The sequence below is a fragment of the Haliotis cracherodii genome, unplaced genomic scaffold (genome assembly GCF_022045235.1).
Source record: "Haliotis cracherodii isolate W230 unplaced genomic scaffold, xgHalCrac1.p SCAF_18, whole genome shotgun sequence".
Classification (NCBI taxonomy): domain Eukaryota; kingdom Metazoa; phylum Mollusca; class Gastropoda; order Lepetellida; family Haliotidae; genus Haliotis; species Haliotis cracherodii.
In genome coordinates, this window is record NW_027266273.1 from 19,772,860 (window position 1) to 19,795,476 (window position 22,617).

At 39.3% G+C, this 22,617-nt stretch overlaps 1 protein-coding gene across 2 annotated transcripts in view; it reads right to left on the bottom strand.

The window, feature by feature from the left end:
- Window positions 1–666: 666 nt before the first annotated feature.
- Window positions 667–22,617, bottom strand: part of LOC139465855 (alkaline ceramidase 3-like) — a 37,445-nt gene continuing 15,494 nt past the window's right edge. The window contains exons 4-11 of one of the 2 annotated variants that reach the window (XM_071247809.1): window positions 22,183–22,235; window positions 20,920–21,001; window positions 18,626–18,661; window positions 17,668–17,723; window positions 16,611–16,712; window positions 13,779–13,883; window positions 12,615–12,660; window positions 667–10,428 (exon numbers count right to left, since the gene is read on the bottom strand). In XM_071247809.1, coding sequence (XP_071103910.1) covers window positions 10,378–10,428; window positions 12,615–12,660; window positions 13,779–13,883; window positions 16,611–16,712; window positions 17,668–17,723; window positions 18,626–18,661; window positions 20,920–21,001; window positions 22,183–22,235 — 531 coding nt within the window. In that variant the 3' untranslated portion in view covers window positions 667–10,377. The remainder of the gene's footprint in view (window positions 10,429–12,614; window positions 12,661–13,778; window positions 13,884–16,610; window positions 16,713–17,667; window positions 17,724–18,625; window positions 18,662–20,919; window positions 21,002–22,182; window positions 22,236–22,617) is intronic. The other variant, XM_071247810.1, reaches the window with a different exon arrangement.

The window sequence follows — 22,617 nt, forward strand, 5'->3', positions numbered from 1 at the left end:
GGCAATGGATAGAAACCAACGAAGAACCTTGTATGGACAAAAGATGGATTGACAAAGAAGCTTGTATTGGGCAATCACAAAAGACAAAGAAGAAAGCTAATATCGACAAAAGATGGTTTGTCGAAGATCGAAGGGAGGAAGCTTATATTGGCAAAGACGGATGGACAATGGACAAAAAGACCAAGGATGGAAGCTTGTATCGATAAAAGATGGATGGACAATGGAAGAAGACCAGAGATGGAAGCATGTATAAGAATGAGCTAATAGCCCCAAGGTGAGGTGAAATTGGGTTTAACGTCGTGTCCAAGATTATTGCACTTAAATAGCGATGTGCATGTATATGTGTGTGTGTGGCTGCTTGTACTAGTCCGGACTGATGCCGATTTATAGTGCTAGCTCACTGAGATACCATGCCGCAGTTTAACATGAATACCCCACTCAGACACAGTATACTGACTCCAAGCCGACCAGTCCTTGTTTTAGCCCCTTAATGCCGAGCGCCAGACAGGGTAACAACAAGTACCATCTTTTAACGTCTTTTGGTATGATGTGGCCGGGGATCTAACCTCAGACCTTCCGCTCTCCAGCCGGACGCTCTACCACTAGACCATGAAGGCAACCACAAAACCATCATCAAACATGTAAACCTTTATTACACAAGGGAAGGCTACATGCTAGTATATAGTCAGCTTATGGCTACATGACAATGATCATCTTTCCAAAAAGCAAAACAACATCTTTCGTTAGCTTACTTATACACATCATACAGACCACATCATCAAGTCATAATGTTGTATACAATAAAACACACAGTCCTTTTGATAAAACAAAAAACATACCATAAATGTAAAACATGAACTTGCAAATGCTTATAAGGGATCACTTTAGTTTTGATTTTGGTAGTACATATTCATAAAATAAATACCTCCACACAGGATTTCTGAAATCGAGCAGATACACTATAATGAATACTCTGGTAAAGGTTCAGCTGTTGAGTTCTTTATGCTATTAGTTCATTTATTCAATCGTTCATTTTGGATTTTATTCATCCTATTAAACAAACATTTGTGGACAAATAAATGAAGAGAAAAAATTAGTTTATATCACATGGCCTGAAATAGACTAACATCAAGTCTCTGAAATCAACATATTTTACAGACAAAAACAGTTGTTAAATTATTGTTATGAAATATAATAAACAGGAGCCCAGAGGCTTTCTTCATTTTCCTGATACTGCAGTAATCTAGACTTGCCAAATATTATAGACTTGCATGGGCTGTCTTGGATATATTTGTTTCAGGGTCTGTATGACAGACTAGGCCTGAAACAGTATTGTCTACACTCCTACGCTATGGCCGTTTCACATAACAACAAAGGAAACACTTCCACGTGGCTAGTTCAGGTACAGTGAGTGAGTGAGTTGGGTTTAACGCTGCTTTTAACATTATTCCAGTTATATCACAGTGTGTCAGCTTGATGTGGAAGGAAAGCCCGAAGTGATGCATGTATCAGACGTCTACCACTTTGGTGAAATCCTAGAGCATGGATATGGTGCTGACAAACCTAGAAACATTATCAGGGTGAACCGGGAATCGAACCCACAATCATAGGTTTCTGGCGTGTCCAGGGTATGCAACTCTGCACAGCGAATCGCGGCGCCTTAGACGACTGGGCCACCCGTGCCCCCTAGTTCAGGTACAGACCATGATCAAACAGCTAAAGGCCTCAGACATCCACAGATGCACTCAACTGACATTCGAACTAGGGACAACCTCAGATGCTAGGTGTTCAATACATATACATGCAGACCTAAAACAGGCATCTTGGCATCGGAGTTCCAGAAGAGGAGCATGGTTCCAGGTGAATCTTATACTTGGAGCAGTACAGACAGAGAAATGGATATATATCCTTAGCTGTATGTCCTCCATGTAATGTTTCAGCATAACAACCATTAATCCACATGAACAGTTCATCACAATACAATATTTTCACACTAGTTCAGAGGAGCTTTCATTATTATATTTGCTACATGGTAAATACAATGTAATTGAAATTCAAGAAATACATGCCATGATGGACATATCATGTTACACATTGTGTCTGTAGCATGACACTGGCTGTATTGTGAGGTAATTGTTAGGATAATTATCGTATATTGTATGCTAAATTAAGCACCACCACCGATAGGCCAAAATAAATTAAATTTTAGATTTTCAACCTGATCACCTCATTACCAACAAAGAAAACTGGTATGTGTGTCACCTATTCGCTATTTGACGAAATATACCCTAAACCCATTCACGCTTCAGGTGAATCACATCAGTCGAGCAACTCATGTTTGCCGTAAAAGGTGACTATGCTTTTCGTAAGAGACGACTAATGGGATCGGGTGGTCAGGCTTGCTGACTTTGGTTGATGCATGTCATCGATCTCAATTGCGCAGATCGATGCTCATGATATCAATCACTGGATTGTCTGGTCCAGACTCGATTATTGACAGACTGCCGTCATATAGCTGTGATACTGCTGAGTGCAGTGTTAAATCATAAACAAACCAAACAAACCACATCCGTCGAAGGTTAATGTTCACATTTGCCTTTAGATTAATTCTTTTTAGAAATGTGGATGAAATTCTTAAAATTAACTTATTGTGGCCTTATTAAAGTCATATAGTCATATATTACACGTTATAAGATATACCACATCTGAAGTGGAAATTACCTACCTAGGAGGGACAAGATAACATGATGCCATTGCAAACTAAAGAGTTTAATACAACTTATTATTGGCCCATATTATCCATACTTCAAGAAAAAGCAAAACATTTTTTCATTCCTTGGATTTCAAAATATGTCTGTTGACTGCTGGAACCTCAATGCACCCTCCATTATGCATGTTCCACATGGGCGGGGACAGAGTCCCCACCTGGGGAGGTCCAGGGTGACCCCTGGAGGGGCTCAGAGTGACACCTGGGGGGTGTTAAGGGTGACAACTCAATCCGCAGAACCCAGTCCACAGAACTTGGCATGATACAGACAGCAGAACCCAATCCACAGAACTCTGTCTGCATAACATAGTCTGCAGAACCCAGTGACAGAACTTTGTCTGCATAACACAGTCTGCAGAACCCAGTCCACGGAACTTTGTCTGCATAATACAGTCCACAGAACCATGGCCACAGAACTCAGTCTGCATAACACAGTCTGCAGAACCCAGTCCACAGAACAGTCCACAGTCTGCCAAAAGTACAATAACACTAATACACTTAATAACCATACAGAAACTAAAGAAACGAATGAAATGCGAATCATGACATGTACAAGTTATTAACATTTCACACACATGCAAAGCACCAAGTAAATCCACATACAAATATCAAAGTAACAACCGTGATCACTTCTGCAGTCAATGCTGTGGATATTTGTACTACCATCATAAAAGTGTAAATAATGACAACCTCAAAACGTATAAAACGGTGTATAAAAATATGTGGTGGAATTGGGCAAATCTTGGCTATGTGATAAATGCAGTATCACCTGACTTCATCCATGTGGCAATATTTGTATTGAAAGTTATGAGGGCGGCAATCATAGTGAAATATGTGACTAGAAGTTCATGTGGTGAGTAAATAAACATGGTTAAATAATCCCATAGCTTAATGTTTGTAAACTACAATGCTATACCAATATATACACATTTATTAGATAGATTAGTATTAATGTGATATATTGGTAGTTCTAACTGAACTTGTTACAGCATTTCTTGCTACACTGACATGATAACAACGGGAAGCATTGCATGCAACTGTAACATCATGAGTTTAAGGGGAGATCACTCAGACTGATATTTTGCAAAGGGCAACAACTCAGAGTTAGCTCATCTGTAAGTGTTATAGGGCTGGTCGATGTGATCTTAGACGTACAATACGATTTATCAACCGAACTGGAGGAGTACATTGTGTGATGTACCCTGTGTGTGAGTCTTTGAGGGCTTGGGGTACATAGGTTCACACACAGGGTACATCACGCCATGTGTACCTGAAGGATCGGTTGACAACAAATGCATCTCAACGACTTTCATTCATACAGACCGGAATATATGTCCGAAGTTTCACTTAGTAAAATGCTTTAATTCAAACGTTTTGCCGGTTAGCAGACAATGCAAACAAACCAAGTTACTCCCCTTTACCATATAAACATCGTTCATCTCAGCCCAATGATACTTATGTGAGATATGCAAGTTACATAAGGTGTACTACAATTGATTCTCAGCTTGGTACATGAGCTCATTACATACAATAATACCGAAAGATAACTGATATTTTGTTGTTGTTGTTGGAATAAAGAATTTTATACATAATTTCACCATTTCTTACAAACAGCAGTGATAAAATCTAAAACATATTTAATTTCATTTACCGTTTTCGACGTAATAAGTGCCCTGTTTGAATAAGCGCCCATGGTGATATTTGCTAATATATTTGCTAGTGAACAATCCAAATTAGCACCCCTTCCGATTGATCAATGTACATTAGACTTATTGATTCGTGTATAATACTCACTCGTGTGTTATATGCACCCTTAATTGTGGGCAAATAAATTCTTGAAAATATATCTGTCGTGTATGATACGTACATACTTTTCTTTTGTATCATTTCAGGCTGTCAGCATAAACTACTGTACGAAATTTACAATTTTTCAACTCTGTTTTTGTTCTCACCAAAATTATATTCTAATAAGAGCCCACTATTTCCAATTTTGAGAGCGCCCTGGGCGCTTAATACGTCGAATATGGTAATTGTAAATTGTCAAAACTCCTTATATATTTTTCTAATTTCAGGTTTTTTATGTTAGCTGATCTCATAAAATAATCAGGCTTAAGATTGCCTCATGGAATGGGCCCCTGGTGTCATCATAGTAAGTATACATACAGTCAGTCTCCACAACTCTGTGTAATGAGGAAAGTTTGTAATAATCTTATCCCCCAAATTGGACATAAACTTAATTATTGAGAAATATTTTTTAGAAAGATATGCACTAAGCCACAGTAAAGCATCACTTAAATACCTGTTCAGGTAAGGGGGGTTACTAGATATTGATCTGTACAGATAGACAGATGTGTTGCTCCAGGAAACATTTGTAAAAAGTGGGCTAATCCAATATTGTTACAGGTGGTTTGTCACGTGGGCATGTGGGTAGTTTACACAGCTTGTAGCTGTGCACCAGACACTATTACAGGTGACAGAACCACTCTCACACAAGTGAGACAACTGTACACCTTGTCTCAGGCCACTGTCACTGCTTACCTACTCTGACAGACGGGTGAGTGAATGAGTTGGGTTTAACGCCGCTTTTAACAGTATTCCAGTTATATCGCGGCGTGTCAGATTAATGTGGGAGGAAAGCCCGAAGTGATGCAGGTCTCAGACGTTTACCACTTCGGTGAAACCCACGAGCACAGGTATGGTGCTGACAAACCTAGAAACAGTTGCGAACCGGGATTCGAACCCACAATCATAGGTTTCTTTTTGTGTCCAAGGGACGCAACTCTGCACACCAAATCGCGCCACCCAACACCTGGGCCACCCGTGCCCCCCTCAAACACGAGGTGGAATGGGATTAACATCACCTTAAAAATTGTGGCACTTATACAGTAATGTGCATGCATGCGTGTGTTGTGGGGGGGCTGCTTGTACTAGCCTACTGAGACACCATGCCGCAGTTTAACATGGATACCTCACTCAGACACAGTATTCTGACTCTGAGCCGACCAATCTTTGTTTTTAACCCCTTAATGCTGAGCGCCTGCAGGGTAACAACAAGTACCATCTTTTTACGTTTTTGAATATAAGGGGTCGAACCACCGCCCTTCAGCTATCCAAGCAGATGCTCTATCCACTAGACCAAGGGGCGGTCCTTAGACCGGTAACTGTACTGATCAATTCAACTGCTGTACCATACCCATCACCCCTGCAAAATATTGAACCCTGCCACATATTCATATTCATGGAGGTCACAACGCAGGTCATGTCGCCTTCTGTATGTGGCCACACGTACATGGAGGAAAGAAATACATGAAATCTTTTTTCAAAAATGTACTTTTTGATCATAGTTTTTTATGTTTTGTAAGTTGAGGTATAGGATCTCTGGGTGGAAGTCAATGTCATTACTGACAAGCTGTATGGATGATCAACCTCGTTATTACAAGTGTAGAAACATTTTGGTGCAACGCCGTTATAAAGCAGGTTATATAACTTGCTTGAGAACAGCGTTAGATTGAACACTTCATCAATTGCCTTGTTGAGGATGTGACAAAAATGTCAGGGTCGCATGTGTTACATTTATTTACTTATTTAGGACCAAGTATCTGACTGAGTTAGTTCTTGTTTCACAAACCCTTACGAGGTACTTTTGTCTGAACTCTGTTCGAGTCTGAATGCTTTATATTGCATGTGTGTGTAATTGGTACACTTGCCATCTCAGCCCTATCATGGCAGGGGACACAAGAAATGGCTTCACATATTGTACCTACCATATTTGCTGTAGTAAGCGCCCTGCTTCAATAAGCCCCCTTGACCAAATTCTAGACCAATCTATTTAATCTTCATAAGCACACCCTTCTAAGATCAAAACTTTACTTAACAGTCCATATTTTCTTGAAAAACAGTACCGTAGAGTAAAATATTATCAAAAACATTTTAGTTTCATGGACATTTAAAGTTTGTTCACTTACACTTGATCACTGAAAAAAATGTTTTGGTTTAAATAAACGCCCCCTTGTCAATTGTTTATCGCTCAAGGTACTTATTACAGCAGATATGGTATGCAGGAAACGGAACATTTGTCTTTACTGCGACAAGCCAATGATTATGCCACGATTATGTCAAGTTATTGTTCGGGACTTAATGGAAACAACAGGCAGTGGGGAAAAGTGAGATCAACATTTGACCGTGACAAAACAAGTGTTACTACTGACGAAGACATTAAACAACAACAAACCCCCATTGCAGCAGGCTGCAAGAATCACTAAAAATACACAATGACAATGAAGCTGTCATGCACATTGACCAGAGCAATACATAATACTGTTTTATTAAAAATTGTCAACAGATTATTAATAAACAACAGGTCTACCACTATGAACAATACAGTGAAAACCATTCATGACTTTGTGCATCATTCTGGGGTCAGAGTGCCCACTAGCCTGCATCAAAGCCTAGTTTCTACACTTGTGATTTCAAGCCTCCGTTTCTTCGCTATATCATGTTGCCACCCCATATTGAACATGAGTTCTGTCCCATGCGATCAAAACACAATATCCAATCGTTTTACATTTTTGAATGGCTTAACAATAATAAAAGCAACAAAACCCTTTCCATATTCATAAGAAATCTTGGCCAAAAGCAGAGTTGACAGTATCATGACCATATCAGGAGCATGCGTCCATGAATCCCATCAAGTAGTGATGATACCAGGTGTTCGTGAAAACATGAGCAAAGATGACTACATTCCCAGATTTCAGATTTTAGTGAGTGAGTGAGATGGGTTTAACGCCGCTTTTAACATTATTCAAGTTATATCACGGCGTGTCAGCTTAATGTGGGAGGAAAGCCCGAAGTGATGCAGGTCTCAGATGTTTACCACTTCGGTGAAACCCACGAGCACGGGTATGGTGCTGACAAACCTAGAAACATAATCAGGGCGAAACGGGATTCAAACCCACAATCATAGGTTTCTGGCGTGCCCAAGGGACGCAACTCTGCACAGCGAATTGCGCCACCCAACGACTGGGCCACCAGTGCCCCTCTCAGACTGACGAGGTGGGATGGGATTAACATCATGTGCCCCCATTTCAGATTTTATCCCTGACAGACAAACACAATGACAGATTACCACAGTGAAGTTTCTTATTACTGCCACATTTCGTTCTTACAATAACAGTCACACAGACTAGTGAGACTACACCGTGACAAGTCACCCTGCACATTGTGGCAACATGAGATGCTCAGCAGGGGGCTGTCTAAAAATAGCACTGCATCTCAGGTACTGTGGTAAGGGTTCAGTCGTTGGAGTTTAAAGAACAATGAAGTTTGCACTCAAACATAAAAAAGTACTTAGGGAAAGTTGAATGAAAATTTTATACCACTTTGAAAATATCAGTATCTGCTTAATTTGTGTATCTGTTTGAACTATCGATATTTGTAATAGTCCACTGATGGTTTAGCACTGAATAGTAGGCTTGAAATGATAAGGGTGGAAACACTTGCCTCAGGAAGATGGAGTTTGTGGCAATGATGGAACAACCATGAATATCTTCATGGCCTAGCACACATACTGAATAGCTGTGTTACTTCAAGCCAACACTAACTAACACGATATTTGTAAAACTTTTACTATCCAGCATTTTTTCTCATTGCTACCATGGCTACCAAGATCAATGAGGCTGAAACTAAAACTGGACATCTGAAGTTTGACAATAATCACTTGAGAGAGTGTTACCTAGGTTACACAAATGTCTTCTTTAATCCAGGGGAATAGAATGCTTTCTGATGGAATTTCATCCTGATGACGGTGATGCCTGGATGATGTCTCAAGTATGCTGGATAGTCCTCCAAACAGCTGATGTAGGAGCTGAAGGTTCCACCATTCAAACCCATCAATGGCAAATATTCATTGAGAAAAGGTACAAAAATAGATCTCAGGAATCCTTCATTAAAAAGCGTAATAGTGACAATGTTATTGTGAAAAGTGATCAAGTCAGGTTTCAAATGTATCGCACTCTGCAATTATGTGCCATGAAGTTATTTCTCAAGGCTTTTATGCTTCAAAGTAATTAGTTATAATATACTACTAAAAGGAAGTTAAAGAATGCTCAATTTGTTCATTTGACTGCAGTTACTCTGTCAGGACATGACCATCCAGTTTCCACCCTTGACAAACTAGGCTGGAATTGTGGAGTTTTATAGTTGATTTGATGCACTGTACGGGGTAAGACCCGTTTTTACAACAATCAAGATCTTGATTAATGATCACCTTGACTGCATTTGAAGCAAAATGCAAGTGATATGAGTGGTGGAATCTGATTGGTTAATGAACTCACAATACATTTGAGCCACGAAATTCCAGTCTAGTTCAGCAAGGGTGGAAACTGGACTTTTACAGTCAGTTAACTTCTTTGCCTCAGGAATATTGGCATTACAGATTAACTCTAGTCATATGAAAAGAATTGTGTGTTCCTTAACATATTTAGAGTAGCATACATAGGACAGTTTCCATCTCACTACTGTAAGTGAAATCTTGAGGATCTTTTGGCCCTGCAAGAACTACTTCAAGAAAACACCGGAGAACATTCTTGGAAATACTAGCTTTTGTCACTGACAATTACCTGAGAAAACAATGAACAAACAAGCCCCAGAAGTGATACAATATTCACCACAAAGTAAATATTTCAACTTCTCAACCATTTTTCACTCAGTCTATCATTCATTACAAGAATACAGATTTTGAAGAGATATACATATACATATTTGAATTCCCATTTATATTTCAAAATATCTAAATAAAAACCATTAAAAACTGACAGATGAAATGACAGCATGTTAAATGATAAAGTCCACAATTGCAGGACATTATGAGCAAGTGTGTGTGTGAGCTGACTTAATCTAGTCGGCAAAATCACAGCCATATCCTAGCAACCAGCAGTCAGACTGGAGCCATATAGTGCAGGATACAATATACAGCTGTATCCTAGCAACCAGCAGTCAGACTGGAGCCATATAGTGCAGGATACAATATACAGCTGTATCCTAGCAACCAGCAGTCAGACTGGAGCCATATAGTGCAGGATACAATATACAGCTGTATCCTAGCAACCAGCAGTCAGACTGGAGCCATATAGTGCAGGATACAATATACAGCTGTATCCTAGCAACCAACAGTCAGACTGGAGCCATATACTGCATTATACAATATACAGCCGTATCCTAGCAGCCAACAGTCAGACTGGAGCCATATACTACAGTACACAATATACAGCTGTAACCTAGCAACCAGCAGTCAGACTGGAACCATATACTACAGTTTACAATATACAGCCGTATCCTCGCAACCAGCAGTCAGACTTGGGGGTATATTGAGCCAGTCAAACCACAAAATTGTAAAATAGCTTTGTGGGCAAAAAACTGTGCCTATTTCAATAATGAATTGAGATTACTGAGTCTGAGGATTCGACATCAAAATAACAATACAAATGCCCTTTGTGAGAAGAAATGTATATGGAATGACATGAGCCGTGTGTTGTGGATGATGTTCCTGTACGTGTGTAGCAAGTGATCGGGGGACGTAGGTTGGAGGGGTGTGGCTAGCAGGCACTGGTGCGTCATCTCCTGTCGTGATTCACAGTCACATACGGTGCAATACCATGCAGAAACTGAAACACAAAGCATCATCTAGCTATAGATTTCCAACACTGCGACTAGATATACTAGGCACAAAAAGAAACTGTGTATATGCTATAATCATATGTGCAGTTTCTTTTGGTGTCTGGTAAAGTTAACCATACGGGAGTAACCACTTAATAATTCTGGCAGGATTGAGATTAAACAAGCATTAAAAGGAGGATTCAAATAACTAGAAAACAATTCACGACATATCTTATTCAGATCATCCAGCATATCCAAACAATTTCAATTTATTTGGTGGGGGGGGGATAAAAGTAGAGGACAAATTATATATTTCTGGAACAAACCTTCTTCTTTTCTTCAATGCCAGGGCCCCTTTGACCTCCCCTTGACCTGCCCCCTCCCCCAGAGAATATCAAATGGTCAAACCAAATCAAACAGCACTGAGACCAGGAAACTGATGTGTTTTGTTTGTGTGCAATACCCCAGCTGGGTTTACTATATTACAGTAATCAGAGGGCCAATTAAATGTTTCAGCTCTTTTCAGTTTCACACGTCTACATCAAAGTTGAATTGGGACAAGGCAGATATAAGAAGGGAGATAACTTTAACCACTCTAGGTATTGAACACCTTAGCCTCAATATATACATAAAAGATATTGAAGCTGAAACATCTCCTTTAAGCACATAAAACTTGAAACACAATTAATAACCATTACCGTATTTGGCGTAATAAGCACCCCGCTCTAATAAGCACCCAGGGCGATATTTACAAATATATTGGCTAGTGAACAATCCCAATTAGCATCCCTTCCGATTGATCAATGTACACAGGATGTATTTATTAGTGTATAAAACTCACTCGTGTGTTATATGCACCCTTCATTACAGGCAATTAAATTCTGGAAAATATATCTGTCGTGCATAATACGCACAGACTTTTCTTTTGTATCATTTCAGGCTGTCAGCATAAACCACGAAATTTACGATCCTTCAACTCTATTTTTTTTCTCACAAAAATTTTGAGAGCGCCCTTAGGTCGAATACAGTAGGTTATGACTCAAGTACTGATACATTAAAACCATTCAGGTGAGATGATATTATTTCATAAAAGGCTCTCATATTTCTATGAAATCCTAATAACTGAATCAAATTAATTTCATGCCTGCTACCAAATGTGTCACAGCAAGAAATGCACAACAAATGTTCCCAACCAGAGCTCCACTGAGGCCATCATTCATGAAAATCTAGGTTAAACTTGGTCTTGAGCAACACAAGCTTGTCGAAAGAGGAGACTCACGGGGCAGGGTGGTCAGACTCGCTGACTTGGTTGATGCATGTCATTGTATCCCAGTGGCGTAAATCAATGCTCATGACGTCAATCCCTGGATTGTCTGGTCAAGACTTGATTGACACAAATGTCATAAAGCTGGATTATTGCCGAGTGCAGCATTAAACAACAAACAATCCAAGGCAGCTGACAAGTGTAGGTGCTGTAACTTGGTCTCAGGATAGGAGAGACTTTAACAAGACGCCTGTTTGAGTAGTTTCAGACTAAGTGATTTGAAACTATGCTACTCAACACTGGATTTGGAAATTCCTATTGTTACATGAGGCACCAAAATAATTACCCAGAAAGGTTTCCATATCTGAGTATCCCTCTCAAAAGTTGAGTGGTATATTAGAAAATCTCTCTTTTTGTCATGACTTGTGACCATATGTCAACTGGATATTAACGCTGTAACTTCCATTATTCCATACCCTGATACAGACTTAGTCCTAGTGCTAATATCACTTTTTAGACTGGGCCAAGGTCTAGGGCCCACTTGCACAGAATGATCTTAGCGCTAAGACTATCGTAGACCTATGTTAAAGTATGGGAGTTACAATCATCTTACCGCTAAGATCGCTTTGTGCAAGTGGGCCTAGGACATGAAGACAAAAATAATGCAACACCAGAGCCAGGAACCTGTCCTCGTTCTTGTTCCTGTTCCTGTCAACACTCCACCACAGACTACTGGCAGACACAGAGCTCAGATCACATCGTGAATCTGGAGCAGGATCCACAAATCATTCACTGTGCTGCAATTATCATAATTTTATAGCTTAACAGACTTACAACTGCCATTGCTTTACAGATGCTTTGATGGTAGAGCCCCTGACCCTGAGATTTCAAGTGACAGGGAGCAGGCAATGTTACTAAGGTATGACTCACCTTTATCTTTGGTTGTTTCTTCAAGTACAGATAGCGGGTGTGTGTTCTAGAAAAAGAACACCCATAATTAAGGCCCAATACATGTACATTGATTCACTAGAAATGTTTCTAATAATATAACTATAAATATGCATGGGTAATTGGATATTTAAAAGTTAAGCCTCAAAAGTTTAGTGCCCGAAAGATGTAGCTGTTAATAATATAAAATTCTTTGGAAAAAATAAATTCAGGCATCTGACAGAACAAGTAAACTAAACAAGTTTAACATAAATCTATAGAACAGTTATCCCGACAGTGTCACAACAGCTATACGACCCTAAAGTGATGGAACTGTTATACAACCCCACAGTGATGGAATTGTTATACAACCCAACAGTGATGGAACTGTTATACAACCCCACAGTGATGGAACTGTTATACAACCCAACCGTGATGGAACTGTTATACATCCCTACAGTGATGGAACTGTTATACAACCCTACAGTGATGGAACTGTTATACATCCCTACAGTGATGGAATTGTTATACAACCCAACAGTGATGGAACTGTTATACAACCCCACAGTGATGGAACTGTTATACAACCCAACCGTGATGGAACTGTTATACATCCCTACAGTGATGGAACTGTTATACAACCCCACAGTGATGGAACTGTTATACATCCCTACAGTGATGGAACTGTTATACAACCCCACAGTGATGGAACTGTTATACAACCCCACAGTGATGGAACTGTTATACAACCCTACAGTGATGGAACTGTTATACAACCCCACAGTGATGGAACTGTTATACATCCCTACAGTGATGGAACTGTTATACAACCCTACAGTGATGGAACTGTTATACATCCCTACAGTGATGGAACTGTTATACAACCCTACAGTGATGGAACTGTTATACAACCCTACAGTGATGGAACTGTTATACAACCCTACAGTGATGGAACTGTTATACAACCCTACAGTGATGGAACTGTTATACAACCCTACAGTGATGGAACTGTTATACAACCCCACAGTGATACAATGTCAACATGTCTTCCATTCTGCATTTGTTGGGATTAAAAGTCTGATCTGAGATGAATATTTGAATATTTACAGTTATTTATTCTTGATGAAGGATGCAGACTAGATATTTTCTTGAATGGGAAATACTCACACAAAGAGAAAGGAGAGATAGGTTCCAAAACCAGCCAGTAAGTGCCACCACGCATGTAGCTCTGTCACTGGCCCTGCTGCCCCTAGAACATTCTTCCTGGCATACCTGCAAGCATAGAAAATACACCTAGAACATTCTCCCTGGCGTACCTGCAAGAATAGAAAATACACCTAGAACATTCTCCCTGGCATACCTGCAAGCATAGAAAATACACCTAGAACATTCTCCCTGGCGTACCTGCAAGCATAGAAAATACACCTAGAACATTCTCCCTGGCATACCTGCAAGAATAGAAAATACACCTAGAACATTCTCCCTGGCATACCTGCAAGCATAGAAAATACACCTAGAACATTCTCCCTGGCGTACCTGCAAGCATAGAAAATACACCTAGAACATTCTCCCTGGCATACCTGCAAGAATAGAAAAAACACCTAGAACATTCTCCCTGGCATACCTGCAAGAATAGAAAATACACCTAGAACATTCTCCCTGGCATACCTGCAAGAATAGAAAAAACACCTAGAACATTCTCCCTGGTATACCTGCAAGCATAGAAAATACACCTACAACATTCTCCCTGGCATACCTGCAAGAATAGAAAATACACCTAGAACATTCTCCCTGGCATACCTGAAAGCATAGAAAATACACCTAGAAAATTCTTTCTGGCATACCTGCAAGCATAGAAAATACACCTAGAACATTCTCCCTGGTGTACCTACAAGTATAGAAAATACACCTAGAACATTCTGGAATCAAATTCTGCCCAACGTCAACATAGAGTTGTGGGGCAATTCAAAGGAAATTGTTAGAAGAAAATTGACCAGGTTTTCGCAATTACAAATTCTTAGCGGCCAAGGACTGTGATGAACTTAGCCGAGGCAGCGACAAGAGACACAGATCTACCAAGGTGTTTTCATTTGACCAGCAAACCTAGGACTGGAAACACTAAGTTAAGTTATCGATGCAGTAACTCATTTCATCTGGACAACAATTAAAGATTTAAGGATACAGTGTGTTCGTTCTGTAACGAACGAGGCCATCAGCTGCAGTTTTTTAAATGAAAAGTTTGGGTCGTGTTCCAGGATCAAGTTCATGGCTAATCGGAAATGGCAATGTAAACAATGTCGGTAAGAAGCCAAATGCTTGTATAAATGCCATTGACACAACTGACAATGATAATGAGGTAATTGTCGATGATTTATCGGAGTGTTTGAGTCAGATGTTTGCTATGATCGGAAGTTCTGGGGTGATGTGCATTACCATCAACATAAACGCAGTGACCTAAGAATGGAACTGGATACTGGTTCGCAAAATTCCATCATTACAGAAGAAGTGTACAAAGATCCTCTTAATGGTTGTCACTTTGACAAGTCGACAATACCTTTGAGAACTCACACAGGTAAGCATGTTACAAACTTTGGTGTACTGAAAGTTTATGTTGCAAACAGGAGGAAGTAAGATTTGCATGCTGTGAAAGGGGAAGGGCCCCCTCTGCTAGGAAGAGCATGGCCACCATATGTGGAAAAAAGCTAGGTGATGACATACACATATGTAGCGAAGATTCAAGCCAAGAAAAGTTGGAAGATATACTTGTGAAGTACTGTGATGTTTTCTCTGAAGAAAATGGTACAATTGAAGGTATTAAAGCTCACCCATCTGTCAAAAATTTCCCCTACGTTCATGAAAGCATGACAGGACAGGGTGAAGTAAGAGATTGCACGAATGGGGAAGAACAGGGTTTTGATTAAAGTGGATCACAGTGAGTGGCAACTCCGATTGTACCTGTCACAAAGGGGATCTAACAGTGAGAATTTGTGGGGACTTCAAGTCTACAGTGAACCCAGTGTTACCAAGTACCCATTGCCCAAAATAGAAGATTTGTTTGCTTCTCTGGCTGGTGGAAGAACAATTTCCAAAACAGACTTAGCACATGCATATCAACAGATGGAAGTTGATGTAGATTGTCAGAAGTGTTTGACAATTAACACACCAAAGGGACTTGACAGGTATACCTGTCTTGCTTTTGGCATCGCCTCTGCACCAGCCATATTTCAGGCCACAATGGACCAGATATTGCAAGGCTTGGACAAAGTAGTGTGTCATCAGGATGACATTTTGGTGACAGGATCAAGGGATGAAGATCATTTCAGAAATCTAGAGGCAGTGTTGAAAAGGTTGCAGGAATATGGGTTGATAGTGAAGAGGGGACGTGCAAGTTTTTGTCGATTCAGTCAAGTATCTAGGTCATATGATGGATAGTGAGGGACTTCACACTGCTAAGGATAAGGTACAGGCCCTAACTGATGCTCCAAGACCAGAGAGTATATCGCAGCTGTGTTTGTTTTTGGGTGCTGTGAACTATTATGAGAGTTTTTTTAGCATTTATCAACAGTACTACATGCACTAAGTGACTTGCTGAGGAAAGATAAGAAGTGGGCATGGTCTTCCCAGAGTGAGAAGTGTTCAAGAAATGCAAGTGCTTGATTGAATATATTTGAATTGTCTCGTTATGTGCTGGGCATATATTTGGAACTGTCCTGTAGTGTGCTGGGCATATATTTGAATTGTCCTGTAGTGGACTTTGCATATATTTGAATTGTCTTGTAGTGTGCTGGGCATATATCTGAATTGTCTTGTAGTGTGCTGGGCATATATTTGAATTGTCCTGTAGTGTGCTGGGCAAATATAATAAAATTATGTCAATTGTCCTGTAGTACATTTGCTGGGTATATATCTGAATTATGAGGTAGTGAGCAGGCTTCATATGCACATCCATATATAGAACCTGAGGACCCACCAAGGTGACAACCTGCAGCCACTGATTACCTGAGATGTCCACAGAAAGTGTTGTCCACATTCCACAACAGGAAGCCCATGCCGTAGGACACGGTGGATACCACGAACAGCGTCAGGGAATGCTCATACTTCCTGCAACACACACATACATGATGACATGCTGCTGTAGTTCACTTACACTGACATCTTGTCAACTCTAAATCTAACTCCACAAATAGTTGTATGTGTTGTGTTGTGTGTTGTGTAACGCCACACTCAGCAATATTCCAGCTATATGACAGCGGTCTGTAAGTAATCGAGTCTGGACCAGACAATCCAGTGATTGACATCATGAGCATGGATCCAAGCAATTTGGATACGATGACATGCATCAACCAAGTCAGCGAGTCTGATCACCCGATCCCGTTAGTGGCCTCTCATGACAAGCATAGTCGCCTTCTACCTCAAGCATGAGTTGCTGAACACGTATTCTACCTCGGATCTTCACAGATCGATAAATAATTGTAGAAAATGTTACTTAATTGCAGGATGTCTATCGTCACGGTGACAAAATGTTTACACTCCTCTGTTCTGGTCACTTCAGTGACTTTAACTGAAATTGTATACACTCATTTGTCTAACCAACTACATACTTAACTAACAATTTACTTGAACGCTTCAGGCCAACCCAGTGACGTTAACAGGATGTGAACAAATTTTCAAACGACAAAACAAATAATGCCTTAAAGACTCACTTAAGAACAGTTTTTTAGAGTTTTCAGGAGAACACAGTGAGAGGCTTCATAATAATAAATGTTCAAATCATTCCCTGAATTTCAAGGATAATAACTCAAAACAGATCTCTTACTTCAAAACTGACATCTTGTCTACCTGATCACTTTCCGGGGACAACAATGATGTCATGAGTGAGTGAGTATGGTTTTACGCCACTTTAGCAATATTCAAGCAGTATCACAGCAAGGGGGGCACCAGAAATGAGCGTCATACTTTATACCGATGTGGAGACTTGAACCCGAGCCTTCGGCGAGACGAGCGAATGCTTTAACCATTAGGCTACCCCCCAGCCCTGAATTTTGACTATACTTACAACATGGTTCTGACGGCACATGCTAGGATGGAGAATACCATCAACCCGTATGCAACCTGAAATAGTCATTGACATGTCAGCATTTAGCATTGAGTAGGATGGGGGATATTATGGGAGGCCATTCGGTCAAAAAATACAAAGTTGATGAAAAAAGGACAAAAGTATGCAATTAAGATAAAATATTACGAATAAAGAACTAAATCTAACTACTAAAGGTCAAAATACAAAACAAACAGAAGAGGGTTAAACTGACGGTGAGTGCATGAGGAATGACGTAATACATTGTGCACCTCAACATGCAGTTATCATATACACGGCGGAACAAGCCGATTAAAGTCGGAATGTTTTACAAATTGTCAATGTCCTTTCGTGCTCACTGACGTTCTTTATTGAAAACGTCCTTTCGTGCTCACTGACGTTCTTTCGTACATATTGTTCTTTCTTTTCTTATGACGTCTTTTCGTAACATTTGACTATTAATATCGCGTACTTTTGACATTTATTTCAACTTTGTATGTTTAACACTCGTCTGTTTGTTTTGTATTTTGACCTTTAGTAGTAACATATAGTTCTTTATTTGTAATATTTTACCTTAATTGCGTACTTTTGTCCTTTTTTTCAACTTTGTATTTTTTGACTGAATGGCCGCCCATAGGATATGTCAATGGGATTCAAATTAGGTCTTTGACAGTCCTTCTTAACATTACCTGTTTCACATCTCTACAGTGACAGTTATGGAACAGTTGCACAATCCTACAGAGATGGAACAGCTGTATTACCATAAAATGGTTCTTGTGATCAACAAAGCTTAGCAGGCTATACAAAATACCATCTTATCTTGAGTTCTATGATGAAAATAAATACATGACAACCAGAACACAAAAATAAACCAATACTTGTTGATTGGGGAATAAAAGACCATTAGATAGGTGGTCCACGTATCTACATACACACTCACCTCATGGAACACTGGATTCTTGTTGACCAGATACACCTACATGGCGAAAAGAGTAAAACATCAATCTTTACATTCAGTTGTTTGCATGTGTATTGAAATAGATAACAAACTAACTCTTTTGACGCAAAGATTTGTTTGTTTGTTGTTGTGACAGCTGTAAGTAATCAAGTCTGGACCAGACAACTCAGTGATTGACATCATGAACATCAATCCACGCAATTGGGATACGATGACATGCAACCAAGTCAGCGAGTCTGACCACCTGATCCCTTTAGTTGCCTCTTGCGACAAGCATAGTCACCTTTTACGGCAAGCCTGGGTTGATGAAGACCTATTCTAACCCAGATCTTCACAGGTCCTTTTTTTTCATGTAAAGATACTAACATGAAATTTATGACATATTTATTCAACGCTCAACTGACCAACAGACCCAATTTTATGACAAATAGACAAGAAATGCTATTAAAATGATTAATTTATTTCCACTGAGATAGTTTGTTATTAAATCGATAAACCTTGACATGATAAAAGTGCAGTGCAGCACACAGGAGGCCATAAAATGTTTATCTGATACGTGATGCCAATATTTCAAAGTTCAATTTATTTGTCATCTTTTTTTTCTTTCAAAGCATGACAAATCAATAAAATATAAAGCTCCAAGCTTATTGGCACACATGGTCTTGCACTCAATGTGAAATCCCCAGTCTAATTTACTTGTACCAGCTGTGTACACTGATAGGAGTGCATAAATTGGATGCCAAGACACATTAGGCAGTATGCCAGGTGCCTAGAGAGTCAGGGTTGGCGCCCTCTATAAGACAGGTAGTACAGACGACCACAGTGCCTCCCTCGCTTCTGTCACAGGTACGCAGGTCTCTACGCTGATAATGAGGACATGGGGACACTAATTGACATTCCAAATGTCAGACCTGACTCATGTCATGCCCAAATGTCAAATTTGACAGTTAACAATATGTATGAACAAACGAAAGTGGCTATCAGTGACTGTCAAAGACTGTATGATCCTGTTAGTGACATTTCACATTTGATTAATGCTTGCTTCAACCCTGCTGAGCTAGCTCACCTAACTAACCAGGCAGGGTCGGGTGTTGCAAAGACACATGTAGATGTATGTATGTCTTTGGGTATTGTGAGGACAACCACCAGATCATCCAGACATAATTTCTAACTCTTAAAACTAATTTTCTAACTCTTAGAAGTATGGCCTTACATTACTTTCAGTTGGTTTATGAGAATGACCAACAACAAAATAACCTAAAATTAGAAGGAAAAAAACAGATTTCTAACCAAAATATTGTGGAGGAATCTGTTTTCCAATTAATCAGGTGAAATGAAATGAAACTGTTGTTTTTAAGGGAAATGGTGAACCATATGTATTTAAAACAATTATCTTTCCATGTCTTGATAAGCTAAAACTTAATAGCAGTCAAAAACATCTATATTGTTTTTTTCAAATTCCTACATTGAATATTGTAAACCAACTGACAACATATGAAATGCCTAAGTGACACAAAATGATTCCCAGATTAACTTAGTAGCTTGACTTTTGACCTACACTGTATCCGACTGGAAATCCAGTTGACCTACATATCAAACATTTGTGAATACTAAGAATTGATTGAAAAACTACAGTAAACTATGTTTATAACATACAGGCTTATAACGAACAGACCGATATAACAAACTTATTTATTAGTCCCGGTCATATGTTATATATATGCTGTATATATGCTTGTAATGAACTACAGGTATTACGAACTAAATTTACCCGTAGTGGTAGTGGTAGTTCGTTACAAACGTAGTTTACTGTAGATAAGCGAGTGAGTTAGTGATGGGTGTTTAGTCAGCTATGTAACAGCTATATATATTATCAACCCGAAACCATACCAAAGGCCATCTTGGCCAAATCTGTCTGTCAGGAATCTTGAGTGATATTTGACAAATATATTGACAAATATATTGACAAATGTATTGACAAATGTTTTGACAAACCTACTGACAAACGTATTGACAAATGTATTGACAACCGTATTGACAAACGTACTGACAAACATATTGACAAACGTATTGACAAACATTTTAAGAAACGTACTGACATACGTATAGACCATGGCAGTTTGCAATATTGTTTCAAATCAAACCGTTTCAAATCACCAACACATTTATTTACACAAACATATAATACACACGGAAACACATGATGGTTTGTATTTCAATGCATTTCAATTCAAATTCGTCAATTCCGTGGTGCTGTTTATGAAATGAACACTTACAATGGTAACAATACTGCAGTAGAGGAACTCGAATACTTTTAGCCCTGTGTGGTTACTCTGTGGAGGGCTGGAAAGTGTGGCACTGAAAGGATGGAGGTGTTTGTTAAATCATTAATAACAATGGCAACATAATGATGAACAAATCACATACGTAACCAACATAACTATGCACCAATCATCTGATACCCATGTGTGAGGGAGCAGGGGGCAGGAGGTTGCTGGGTTTTTTATGAAAAAAATATTTGATTCACAGAAAATTGTTGTTGTGAAGCAGAGGCCAAAATATCCAGTTTTTTCTCCAAAACACCCTGGTCAAAGTGGGGGCAGGGGGGAATACTTGAATACTTCCAAGTGTGAGTTTCTACTTGGTGAACCAATGCGGAAATGGACTTACTTTACTGTCCATGCAACGGGTTAACCTGAACTAAAAAAATAATAGTCTTGGTTCTCAGGCACCGCCCACATCATCATAATGTCCACCGCACATTTTGTTTTTATTTCCATTTTTAAAAAAATACAAAAATCCTCATACTTGAAACCAATATGGCACAAAGTTAATTCCCTTTACATACACACTGATTTACTGCGTATCTCGTGTTATGGTATCGGAGGCAACAGGAGTTTGTATGCTTGTTTAAGCAGGGAGGCCCTTTCCCAGGCTGCTGGTACACAGCTGTTCATTTGGCTACATACTAGTTTGAACAAGCAAAAAAAGAAAAATCACCCCCACCCGCACTATATTTTCAAAAGTCATTGCCCGTGAACCAATTCTTTTATTTTTTAAGCCTTACACTATTTACATTGTCAAAGGTTATCATTTGAAATAAAAAACTTTGCATAATAATGATTTTTCATATTTGCTTCATAATTCTACGGAGGAATTAATAGAATCCTGAAGGATACAAGGCAGCATGTGCTGGGCTCAGACATTATGGTGCTGGGGGGGTGCATGCAGAGGTAGTTAAAAAAAAACAACATGAAGAAGTGTTTACAGTTTGAGAAAAATGAATAGCTGGTTAATGCTAACACAAAAAATAGTTAACAATGCAAAGTGACACAGAGTTTATTTGACTACCAAATCTGTAAAATGTGTCATATTTGTGAATTGAACACTGAGATCGAGAAACAGAAAAGACAATATTGAACAGATAAGTGTCCCGCCAAATAAGCGACCTCAGTACCAAAAATAATCATTCATTCATTCATTCATTCATTCATTCATTCATTCATTCATTCATTCATTCATCCATCCTCAGTACTTACTATGCATACACCATGAACGCTGACCCCCATATCATTGGTAACTCGTCCAGTAGCTGTAACAGAGGGAGAGGAGCTGTACACAATCGTACTTACTTCACAATGGGGTGACCATCCATTGATGGAACAAGTCATCAGGAGCACGTTACATGGCCAGCGATACTATACACTGATGGTCAAACATTATACAACATATCTAGATACAGTTAACAATATGTGTCACAATGCCAGAATATATTTCAAAATATTGAGATATACAACATAACAGGACTGGATTGTACAGTAAACTATGGTTATAACAAACTCAAAGGGACCACTAATTTTAGCTCACAATAACCGTAGTTCGTTATAGGCATATATACAGCATTAATACAACAAATGGCCGGGACTAAAAAATAAGTTTGTTATATCAGTCAGTTCGTTATAAGCGTCTTCGTT